This window comes from Microtus pennsylvanicus, chromosome 1, assembly GCF_037038515.1.
Source record: "Microtus pennsylvanicus isolate mMicPen1 chromosome 1, mMicPen1.hap1, whole genome shotgun sequence".
NCBI classification, from domain to species: domain Eukaryota; kingdom Metazoa; phylum Chordata; class Mammalia; order Rodentia; family Cricetidae; genus Microtus; species Microtus pennsylvanicus.
Window position 1 is genome coordinate 64564747 of NC_134579.1, and position 12536 is coordinate 64577282.

Here is a 12536-nt window from a genome sequence, read left to right on the forward strand (position 1 = left end):
TGGCTCTCACTGTGCATCTTCTTCCCATTGTGGAGCACCAAGGGAAACTTACTGGGAGAAAGCAGTTTTATATCATTGAGTGTATGGCGTTACTTGTTTTTTTTTTTTTAAAAACAGAATTACTATGTAGTTGTGTTGAGTTGGGTTTTTATTGCTGTGATAAATACCATGACCAAAAGTAACTTGGGGAGGAAAGGGCTTATTTGACCTAGAGGTTACAGTCTATCATCAGGGGAAGCCAAGGCAGGAACTGAAGCAGAGACTGTGGGGAAACATTGCTTACTGCCTTGTTCCCCATAGCTTGCTCAGTTTGCTTTCTGGTGGCAGCACCCCCAGTCATCTGGTCCCTCCCACATTAATCTTTAATCAAGAAAATGCCCACAGACTTGCCTACAGGCATTTACTCGGTTGAGGCTTCTTCTTGCCGATGATTCTGACCTGTCTGTGTTAACGTGACCAAAACAAACCACCACAGCACCCAAGCTGGGATTGCAGGTTTGTGCCGCCATGCCTGGCTGGAGATGGGTTTTAAATAATAGCTTTTTTTTTTGGTTTTTTGAGACAGGGTTTCTCTGTGGTTTTGGAGCCTGTCCTGGAACTAGCTCTTGTAGACCAGGCTGGTCTCGAACTCACAGAGATCCGCCTGCCTCTGCCTCCCGAGTGATAAATAATAGTTTTTTTAATGTGACAGTGAGATTCTGGTGTTTACCTCTGGCTTTGTCTTTTGAAGAGGGTATTAGTAGTAACAATGATGTCTTTCAATGGTCACTTTCTTCTAAAAGTGATTGCTAGGTATCAATATAAAAAATAATTTGGGATAGAATTTGAGGATTTCCAAATTAAATATTAAAAATATTTCCTGAGTAGTTTAAAGTTACTCATAATACACGAGGTGTTTTCTGCTAGGGAAAGCTACTTAAATAGCATAAGAACATATGTGCACAAAACTAAAGGAGCTGGGGAAAGTCCTGTTTAAAAACAATCTGTTCCTAAATTGAAAGCTGACCTTTTTGCATAAAGTTTTTCCTAGTTATTTGTTGTATTCAGAAGTTATTTCATATTGTTCTATGCACAGTGCATATGTTAACAAATAAGCTCTTACTCAGGATGTTTTTCCTTTCCCAGGAGTCAGTGGATCGGTGGGGAAAATGTTGCTTGTCCTGGGCCTTGAGCTGCAGAAAGAAGACACCAAAAGCAAAATACATGTACCTGGCGCAGGAGCTCCGAGATGACCCTGAATGGCCACCTAAGCCTCAGACCACGACGGAAGCCAAAGCTGTAGTAAAGGAGAATGGATCATGTCAGATCAGCACCATAGCATAGCAGAGACTGTCTCTGCTGTGCGAGTGACAGTATTCAGGAGGATGTGATGCTAGGTGTCAGAATGGCACTGTTTCAGTTTATATCCCTCTCATAAGACAGTAGTTGATTAAAAAAACAAAACCAGTAAAACGGCATTTGCCTCACAGTTATTAACTATCAGTCTGGCTAGATCTTCATGCAGTAACCTAAATATGATATACACTTTATATTGGGTATGAGAGAGCTGTTAGGTTTTTTAAATTTTTAGCTTTTGACACTAGTCTGCCTCTTTAAATTTAATTTTCACAAACCCTTTATTAGCTAGTTCCTTTTATATATAGACCCTAAATTGGGACTGTTAAAAATTTATGGTTGTTAATTGTGATTAGCCTTCAGTGAAAATAGGTTGGAAGTCTGTTTTGATTCCAGGTTTTCTCCCAAAGAATTCTATGTTAAACATACACCAGTTTCTGAAGGAGTGAGTCTGTGTGTTATTGTTGGTAGAGCATCTCAGGTAACTTCCATTTCTGGTTTTATATTCTGTGTGTAGACTGCCTGGTGTCACTTTCTAGCCAGCAAGGTGCTTCACTGCTGTCTTGATAGCTTTTGTAACATTTGTGGGTCTCATGCCGTGTCTGACATCAACAGCCCAGTTGGCCTCATTAAAAACGTTCTTTTTCACTAGAAAAGATTTATTTCTGAGTCAGGCATGGTGGTACAGGCCTGTACTCCTGCACAGGAGGCTGAGGCAGGAGGAGTGTCCTTAGTCCAAGGATAGCCTAGAGTAGCTAGTAAAGCCCTGTCTCAAAATACATGCATGCAGAGAGAGATGATCCTTTCCCTTGGTGGTAGACCTCGCATCTCTTCATACCCGCTGTTTGTTTTTCTTTCATGATTTATATCATTTTAAATGCTCGCTCTCTCTTTTTTTAACCTAAAGGAATAGGATAAATTTGTTGTTTGGTTTGGTTGTTGTTGTTGGTTTGGTTTTTTAGTTAGAGCTTAACCTTGGTATATGGTATGGCTCTCCTTTGGATAATGAGGCTTAAAGGAATAGTGAATACTGAGTTTGGCTTTTACAAAGCAATGTGAACTTGAGTAGAACTTGTTTTATGCCATTAGGTGGCACCAGAGGTCAGCACATACCTGTTTTGTTACAAGTGAGCTTGAGAAAAAAAAAGTATACACATTTATTGAGCCAAAAGAAATGTAGAAAGCATTTTTCACGCTTGTGTTTTATCTGATTAATGTTCAGTTCTCAAGGAACTTCCACAATGCCTTCCTAGGTAGGACTTGGGAATTTGGCAGTGCCCACAGTTATGAACTTGGGGAGCTGGCATTGCTATAAAAATGGACCCCGAATTAGTGAAGCAGTGTGAGGTTATTCTATGTTCTTTCTTAGCTAACCACATGTTACGTTTTCCAGTCGTAGTGATCATACTGTCCCAGCACATACTTACCAGTTTACCAGATGTTACCCAGATTTCTGGAACCATTTTTCTTTCTTTCTTTCTTTTTTTTTTTTATGTTTGCAGAGACCTGAATGATGTTTGATAATTGTAGAAAAAAAAAATGTAAATTATTCTCAGGATCACTGTTACTGCTATTGCCACTAGTGATTCTTAAAAAACACATAATCGAATTTTTCCAACAAAATGTATGATACTACTATATGTTAGATGATAAGAACAATTGTCCCATGAATGATTCTATGAAGCTATGCATCTTAGACCTCTTGAGCTGTGAATTAGCACTATTTTCTATAATTACTTATTCTCTGTTGTTTTATATTGTCCATATTCATTTTAAATAATGCTCATATTATTCTTAGTGATTTTTCTGAATTGTTAAGTCTTTTCTTTTTTTGGTTTAAATGCAGAAGCATATAATTAATTTCTAGCTGCAGCTTAGAAACCCAATATCAATTGTATTTAACACCCTCAAGAGAATGGTCATAAAAGGCTATTTTTGACACATACCCTTTTTAATATTTAGAGTTGATAAGGGTTTATATTTCATCTGTCCATGTTGTTCACAAAGGAAACAAGGTTTTATGTAGGTGAGAGAAAGCATTCGTAGGAAGTTAGATTTGAACATAGACAGGGTAGGTTGTTCCAGTGAGAATATTGTTTGCGGAATGTCTGTGAGTTCAGACGTGGGTCCTGCTTAGTACCGTAGGTAGACGGAGTCTTCTGTAGGTCACCGTCACATAGAGATTTGGGTCCTGGATTTTACATTAAATTATTTGAGTATATACAGACCTAAATTTTAAAATCTGTACATATATTATTTTGATGTATTAAGATTGATAATATTGCTGATTTAAATTTTATTTATGCACATACTTAAAGGACAGAAATGTCCAGAAAAGTAATTGTTAAATAATGATATGTAACTTTTTAACTTTTTAAATAAATAAGATTTTTTAATGTGGGTCTCCCTCAGGGTTGTTTTCCTCCATCAAATATAAACAAATAGTGGTAACTGTTTTCTATCTTCTAGCACCAACTGCTGTATAGCAATGCTGCAAATAGTGCTTGAGTGAGAGTGGAAAAACCAACAATAAACCAGTACTTTTATAAGTTTTATAAGCCTGAGCTCTGGAAGATTTCCAAATTGCACTTGCATTTAAGTAAACCTGTTACTGTTTTTACACTATTTATTTTGTTTCCCATGTTGATGAAAGTTCTGCACAGTTTCAAAGGCATGGTAAATAATGTGTCATATATATATAGATGTGTATTATATATTATATATATTATATGCCATATATAATATGTAATATATAATACACATGTAAAACCTGTTCCAAAAGCAGCAAAAGCTCATGCAATGAGGAGCAACATCTAATTTTATGCATGCAGATTTGATGTGTCTAAGAAAAGGGTTTTGTATATTTATGGTGGGAGGTTACTGGGAACTTTTAACGAGATAGGGTATTAACTTTTGTACAGTCTGGACATTTACATGTATTTTTAATGTATTACAATTTGGTAATTATGTGCACATGAAATTAATAAAAGTTACTTCCTGTTATTATTTGTGAACTCCCTAAGACCGTGAATTTTTTAAGTAACTTTATATATCAGAATGATACCACATCTTTATATTTTTAAAATTGTATTGCTGCTCAAGAATGGTACCCTGATGTCAGAAAGGTAGATATTCACAATTGTACATTCAGCATTGTAAATAACCTTAAGAAATCTTTTTGATTGAAGCTATTCAAAATAAAAATTTTAATAAATTAAAGTTTTCTGGGTTTTACATACTTGTTTTGATTTTTCTTTTTTTTTTAGTGTGTAAATGCAGCTCTCTCAGGACCCATTACTTAGTTTCTTTTCTTTTTTCTTTTTCTTTTTTTTCCCTGATCTGGAATTACAGTACAGTGTTTCCATGTGACCCTTTGGCCTGTGCCTTAGGGAAGTTGCAGCAGTTACACAGAACATAGATTCGCGTGGTAAACATCAGGGGATGGGAGGGAAATGCTGAAAATAATGCTAGAGACATAATCTGTCAGTAGTCGGTGTAGTGTGCCTTGGGCAGCCAAAGGAGCCCTTGAGGAAAAACAAGGATCCGGATTCCAGAGAAGCAACTGTGTTGACTTTAATTACCCGAGTGGGTGGTAGAGAGGAAGGCTGGTTTGGGGAAGGGCTGACTGCAGATTGCAATTAGGATGTCAGTTTGGGGTTCTAGAGTTGCTTCTCTTGGGGAGAACTAGAGGAACCCATCAGACCTTAAAAGGCATTGTTTTGGCCCTGTAATTCAGAACTAGAACTAGGTGGTTCCAGTTTAAAAGTCCATTGCGGGGTTGAAAACACTTAGCTCAGTCAGTGGTAGAAAGCTTTGCCCTGCCTGGCCCATACAAAGCCCTGGGCTCAATCTCTACCACGGGAGGCGGGGAGGGGGACAACAGTCTGTGTGCTTGTATACATCGAAGGGGCCTCTTTCCCAACTGTAGGAAGCACTTCTTAACCACTCCCCCTTCTATAATCTAGCTTAGTGTTGTATATATAATGGGTGTCTTGAGGTAAGGTCTGCTTCCCAGTATATGGCTGACCAGCATGCTCCAGGGATCTCTGACTACCATGCCTGGCTTCTGTGAGTTCTCGGAATGTATTGAGTCTTCATGTTTGTAAGGCAAGCATTTTGCTGACTGCGCAGTCTCCCTAAACCTTGGGTCTTTGTTTCTAAATCAGTTGAAGAATCATGAACTTTGTTTAAAATGGAAATTAGTGATATAAGTACATTTAAAGTAACTCTGCCTCTTGGGTACATACAAAGGAACCTGCTTATCTCCTAGAGATCTGAATGCTAAGGAAAGGGGCATTAGAGCATTAATTGGTGGGGGGTATTCTTTTTTTTAAAAAATATTTATTATGTATACAATATTCTGTCTGTGTGTATGCCTGTAGGCCAGAAGAGGGCACCAGACCCCATTACAGATGGTTGTGAGCCACCATGTGGTTGCTGGGAATTGAACTTATGACCTTTGGAAGAGCAGGCAATGCTCTTAACCTCTGAGCCATCTCTCCAGCCCCAGGTTGGGAGGTATTCTGCCTTGGAAGGATTTCTTAACACCTGTGACTTGACAATGCGTTAGTAGTATTAAGAATGTCTGTATATACAAAATTGAAAACAGCTGGGTATCATGGTACATTCTCTGTGATCCCAAAATTCGGAACACTGAGGACAAATTATAAATTTGAAGCTAGCCTGGGCTACATAGCCAGACTGTCTCAAAGAGGAAAAATAGATGTGTGGAAAGGCAAACCCAATTTTCTCAAAAGCTGGAGCACAGGACTTCATTTTAAAAAAGAGGTCAAGTTCATCATAGAAATGCAAAGTTCAAACCCATTTGAGACAATAGGTTGGTGCACTGCTGTGCTGTTTTGCTCTCTTTAGGTTGGGCCTGAGCTGTGCCAGGTGAGGGATAGGTGTTCATGGAAACAATATGAATGACAAAGATCGAAAGAATTCCAAGCATAAGCAAGAGGCATGAGCATACTGTACACTGTGGTGGGCAGTTCAGTACACTGAACATGAACTCTTGAACAAGGCCATTAGTAAACATCTTTGGCGATGGCTAGACTAGTCATCGAAGGGGAGGGTGACATTAGCTTTATTTTAAAAAATAAAACGTTGGGCAAAGGAGATGGCTCAGCAGGTAAAGGTGCCTGTAGGCTTGATGGCATGAGTTCAAGTCCTTGGAACCCACATGGTGGAAGCAGAGAACTGACTGCCTATGTTTTCGGACAAGTGGGGCTTGTGGCCCATATGCACCCATGCGCATACACACTAAGTAAATGTATGTGTGTATAATGTATTGGTGTGACTGCTGCAATGGTTCATACATCCCCAAACTTTCTTACTAGTCTTAGCCTGCCATTTATGGGGAAGATTCTGCCTTCTACCAAATATGTAGCTTCAGCAGTAGGATTCTTTAACATGGGCTCTCACAGTTTGAAAGTTCTTGTCGTTAAAACCTAGAATATGCCTTCTTGAGATAGTCTTTTCCTTGACTTTTTTCTGGCAAGGTCTTTATCCTCAGGATGCAGGAAGACTCCCTCTTCCTCTGTGAAGTGCCGAGTCACAGGCCCAGCTGTAAGCAGCATTTCAGTCAGTCCAGGGTACAGAAGCCACTTCAGGTAAGGCCAAATGTTCTTTAAATTAGTTATATAATTACAGGGTCCAGTTCGTATGGGGCAAAATGGGATCTGGTACAGATTTTTCCTTGGGAAACATTGGGTAAATAGTATTGCTGTGTGTTCCAGTTAATTCAGTGTCCAGAGTAGTTTTCATTAAGCCGCTTGGCTTAGAAGCAAACAGCTCATTATTCAAATAATGTGTGAGTCAGAAAGACCACCTTCAAATTCTATCTATGTGACTTAAGTTACTTCATGTGTTGAAGCGCTCAGCACACCACCCTCCTCATGATACAGAGCAAAGCGCAGAGACGCATAGCATAAAGCCTCGGGCATTATCACCTGCTCCACTGTGCTTGGAGGTTAAAGGAAGATGTACTGTGTTGTTGGCTGTTGGTACTTTAAATTTTTGGTTGTAAGAAAATGAATGGAGTGGGTCTTGATGTTCCCTTCCTGGTTGTTGGGTAGAGCCAGCCCTGCTTAAGTCAGTAGACTCAGTAGCACAGCCTGTCTTCCCAGCAGATACTACTTTGTGATGACTGAACATGACCGAGAGAATTTTAATTCATTTTCTAAAGAGTTTAAGGTATTCTTTCTGTAGCTTGAAGATGTCCAAATTCCAGTGCTCTAAACCGAGAACTGGGGAGATGGCTCAGTAGGTAAGAATATGTGCCCGGCAAGCATGAGCTAGAATCTCCAGCACCCACATAAACTGAATAGAAAAGTAGTTTATTTTTTAATCGGCCCTTGTAATTACAAGAATGAAGGGAGACTTGGTTGTATCTGGGCAACATTCCAAGGCAGTGAGAATGCTGGCCAAAGAGCTTTGCTTGCAGCAGATGCCGGACTCCAAGATCTGATCTGATCCTTGTGTCATTGCCTTTCAGACATGCTAAGGAGCGCCCTGTTGTGCACGGTGCTCGCACTCGTGCGCACCCAGCCCTTCCTCTGCCCTAAATCCTGCAAGTGTGAGGTCCGCGATGCTGTGCAGTGCTCGGGCGGCAGCGTGGCTAGCATCGCCGCGCTAGGTCTGCCCAGGAACCTCACACACATGGTATTCTTCCGAATGGATCAGGGCGTTTTGCGGAACCACAGCTTCAGTGGCATGACAGTCCTGCAGCGCCTGATGCTCTCAAACAGCCACGTTTCCGCCATCGACCCGGGCACCTTCAATGACCTGATAAAACTAAAAACCCTCAGGTTGACGCGCAACAGAATCTCTCATCTTCCAGGCGCGCTCCTGGATAAGACGGTGCTCTTGGAACAGTTGTTCTTGGACCACAATTCACTAAGGGACCTTGACCAAAACCTGTTTCAGAACCTGCTTAACCTGCAGGAGCTCTGTTTGAACCAGAATCAGCTCTCTTTTCTTCCTGCTAACCTTTTCATGAGCCTGCGGAAGCTGAAGGTGTTGGACTTATCGGGAAACAACCTGACCCACCTGCCCAAGGGATTGCTTGGGGCGCAGGTTAAACTAGAGACACTGCTGCTCTACTCAAACCAGCTTGCGTCTGTGGATTCGGGGCTTCTGGATAACCTGGGCGCCCTGACTGTGCTGAGATTGGACCGGAATCACCTCTATTCTGTCGCACCCAGTGCCTTCGACAGCCTCGGAAACCTGGGCTCCTTGACTCTGTCCAGGAACCGCCTGGCTTCTCTGCCACACGCGCTCTTCCTTAATACCAGCCGCGTGACTTGGCTGACCCTGTTCGAGAACCCTCTAGAGGAGCTGCCAGAGGTGCTGTTCGGGGAGATGGCCGGTTTGCGGGAGCTGTGGCTGAACCGCACCCAGCTGCGCACGCTGCCTGCCGCCTTCTTCCGCAACTTGACCGGCCTGCAGACGCTGGGGGTGACGCGGAACCCGCGCCTGAGCGCGCTCCCGCGCGGCGCGTTCCAGGGCCTTGCAGAGCTGCGCGTGCTCGCCCTGCACTCTAACGCCCTGACCGAGCTCCCGGACGACGCGCTGCGCGACCTCGGCCGCCTGCGCCAGGTGTCGCTGCGCCACAACCGGCTGCGGGCCCTGCCCCGCACGCTCTTCCTCAACCTCAGCAGCCTGGAGACCGTGCAGCTGGAGCACAACCAGCTGGAGATGCTGCCTGGAGATGTGTTCGCGGCCCTGCCCCAGCTGACTCAGGTCCTGCTGGGTCACAACCCCTGGCTCTGCGACTGTGGTCTGTGGCCCTTCCTCCAGTGGCTGCAGCATCATCAAGACCTCCTGAGCCGAGACGAGCCCCCGCAGTGCCTTGGCCCGGAGCCACGCGCGGGCCTGTCGTTCTGGGACCTACTGCAGGGTGACCCATGGTGCCCGCACCCTCGACGCCTGCCTCTCAACCCTCTAGCCGAGATAACCCTGGAAGTCCCCGCCCCGTCCCAGCTGCCTCACAGCTCGCAGTCCCGCGAGTGGGTCCAACTGGTGGCCAAGGATGAAGGTTTCGATCACAGCCTCTACTGGGGTCTTTATGTTCTGCTTTTAGTAGCTCAGGCCATCATAGCCGTGATCATCGTGTTTGTCATGATTAAAATCGGCCAGCTGTTTCGAACATTAATCAGAGAGAAGCTCTTGTTTAAGGCAATGGAAAATTCATGTAACTAATTAAAACGTGACCAGAGTAGTGTGGACGGGGCCCCAGGGAGAATCCAGTCAGGATGCTGCGCCCTTCCGCCTTTTCCCACTCCCTCTCTTCTCTCCCCTGCTTTTTCTTCCTCTTTTTCTTCGCTCTCTCGGTGTTTGTTTCTTCTGTTCCCCTCTCCTAAGATGTGCCTTTTGTAAATCACTACGCTTGTTAGCCTGTTCTCAGTTCCCTTCTCTGTTGTTAGCTTCGGGGTGGGGGGTAGGAAACTTGGCTTGTGTTTGACTCATCTGATCCCACCCTGCGGCGCTTTCTTAGTTTCTGGGTTTGAGGACACTCCTAGGTGGGCAAGACCTTTCCTGCACCCGGCAAGGGTTGGGTAACATTTACTGATAGAACACCTGCATAAAACGAATCCCAGAATTGATGACTTTTCCAAGGAGAAAGCTGGAGTCTTCTTGTCTCTTTCTACTTGAAAGGAGATTCATGTCCGTTCTTTTTTGTTCTCATTTCGGGTTCTTTGTGAGGACTGTTTAGGAGGGCGCTGGATTCTGATCCAGTGACGAATTTTAGGGTAAGCCTTTTCTGTGATGGGCTGAGCTAGAACACACAGGAGCTCCCATCCCCACCCCCAAGGACAAGGGCCACTTCCTGGCACCCACTCCTGACCTGACTGGAATGGCATTTGCCACTGATATGGGGTTGGGAGCTCCCGTGTGTCCTGGCTCAGTCCATCACAGAGGAGGCTTGCTCAGAAACAGGGCTCCCTCCACAGGAGCCAAAGCCTGGCTGAGGGGTTCTGGAACTCATCTGGAGAAGCCATGTGCCCGGAAGCTTGGGGAGCTGCTCCGTATGTCCCATTGGCCTCCTGGGAGTTTCCATTGCTTTGCACCAGGGAAATGTCATTTGGTCCCCATTTCCTAGAGGTAAATGCCACCTCATTTCATAAGCATTTATGGAGCTGTGCCCGTGTGATAGGTGCTCATGAACGTAATGATAGCTTGGTTTCCATGGACGGCGCTTGTAGCACATTCCCATTTATCCTTCCAATTGAGAGCAATTAAACCCTTGTTGCCTTAATTGGCTGTCTGTGCTTGGGAGAGGCAGTGGTTAAACACATGCACTGGGAACTGACAACTGCGGCTTCTGTCTCGGTGTCCCCATGTACTAACCCCTGAGGACTTTGTACACACATCCTGTAAGCCTGGGTTTCCTCATCCCTGAAAGGGGACAAAACAGTGCCGGCCTCACAGGGCTGGTGTGAGACTTAAAGGTAATAAAACCCACAAAGACTTAACCCAGTGCCCTGCATACAGAAACTGCTCCGGGAACCATAGTCACTACTAAAGAGTATACAGTTCCGTTCTCATCCCACACCCTCTTTATTTCTGAGACACTGTGTAACCCTGCAGCCCAGGCTGCTTCTGAACTTGAGATCGTCCTGTCTGAGCTCTGGGGTTATAGGGCTTGGGCTGCCATACTCAGCAGGTATCATGATTTTTAAAAAAGATATTTACCCCCTCTGTATATAAAAGAGTAAACTTTCTCAAACAGAAGGTTATATCCAAACCAGTTATATCTATCTGTCTGTATCTGTGATCTCAGTCCTGTGTGCTTCGGTTCTGCTCACAGGCCACAGCCGTGGATCCTCCCAATGCCGTCAGGGCATGTGGTGGAGAAAGAGCTGGATCCTGAAATCTGTCTGCATGTACTTCTTCAACACCATCTTCAACTATCGCCTCCTTGGTGACACCCTCCCTTTTCCTCACTGTGTGCTTCCTGTACATGCTGCTTCTCGGGTGCTGGGAACCACCACCCTCAGTCTGGTCCTGTGTGTTATTTTAGGGTATCTGGAGCCACTTATAACTTAAAAATCCAGATTTGTGTGTGTGTGTGTGTGTGTGTGTGTGTGTGTGTGTGTGTGAAATGCGGACTTTCTAACTACTGTTCTCTGGGACACGCTTTCTCCCATGAAGCCTGTTTTGTTCACCTGTAGGGTGAGGGTAAGGGTTGTCCCTGCTTTGAGGTAATCCCTGCTAGGTAAAGACAGTGGGTTGGTCTCTGGGGCCCAGTGGCAGCTGTTTTGATGGGCTAGTCTAGAGCCCACATGTTCTAATGCGTTTCCCTGCCTCTTCATGTGTTGTTCATTTGGCAAACTGATTTACTATTCTATACCAAGCTCTCTGGAAAGTAGAGAGGCAAAGCCAGGGGTGAAACAAAATGCCCACTCACTTCTACAGGGTTCTGCCCTGGGGTCCTACCAGCCGTGAGGTTGTCCCAAACTCGAGGACATTCAGAACCGAAGTGTGGAGGACAGCTTCAGACATTTCAGCCAGCTTCATGACATATTCAGACTTCTCTCTCTTTGACTGGCCTCAAACTCTCAGAGATCCGCCTGCCTCTGCCTCCTGAGTACTGGGATTAAAAACGTGCGTCAGCACTGCCTAGCACTTGATTCAATTTTTTTTTTTTTTTTTTTTTTGGTTTTTCGAGACAGGGTTTCTCTGTGGCTTTGGAGCCTGTCCTGGAACTAGCTCTTGTAGACCAGGCTGGTCTCGAACTCACAGAGATCCACCTGCCTCTGCCTCCCGAGTGCTGGGATTAAAGGCGTGCGCCACCACCGCCCGGCTTTGATTCAATTTTTAAACAGTGTCAAAACCAACAGATTGTGTTGGAAGCCCTGTGTAATCTCTTCCTCGACTTTATTCCCTTTTCTCTTTATCAAGCAATAAAGTTACTTAATAAATGTGTTTTCATCCTTCTATGTGTTTTCAGTTTTTACCTTAACGATGCTAACCTACATACAATGGTCTTCAGCTTTTCCTGAACTAGGATACTTCTGAGATTTATGAATATGATGATTTAGCTCTAGGACACTTGATGTTTATATAATATTCTATTAAGTGAATATACTATGATTTGCCACTTTTTTTTGTTTGTTTTGGGATTGGGTTTTGTTTTGAGACAGGGTCTCTCTGCATAGCTCTGGCTGTCCTAGAACTCACTGTGTAGATCAGGC

General features: G+C 44.0%; 2 protein-coding genes across 5 annotated transcripts in view; both read left to right on the forward strand.

Moving 5' to 3' along the window:
* Atp13a3 (ATPase 13A3) overlaps nt 1-4569 on the forward strand; it is an 80698-nt gene extending 76129 nt beyond the window's left edge. For all 4 annotated transcript variants that reach the window (XM_075967521.1, XM_075967531.1, XM_075967527.1 and 1 more), the window contains one exon: nt 1126-4569. In XM_075967521.1, coding sequence (XP_075823636.1) covers nt 1126-1323 — 198 coding nt within the window. In that variant the 3' untranslated portion in view covers nt 1324-4569. The remainder of the gene's footprint in view (nt 1-1125) is intronic.
* Nucleotides 4570-7836: 3267 nt separating this feature from the next.
* On the forward strand, nt 7837-12126 carry Gp5 (glycoprotein V platelet). The gene has a single exon (XM_075967536.1). It carries the CDS (start codon nt 7837-7839, stop codon nt 9538-9540), a length of 1704 nt encoding a protein of 567 aa, XP_075823651.1. The 3' UTR covers nt 9541-12126.
* The last annotated feature ends 410 nt before the right edge of the window (nt 12127-12536 follow it).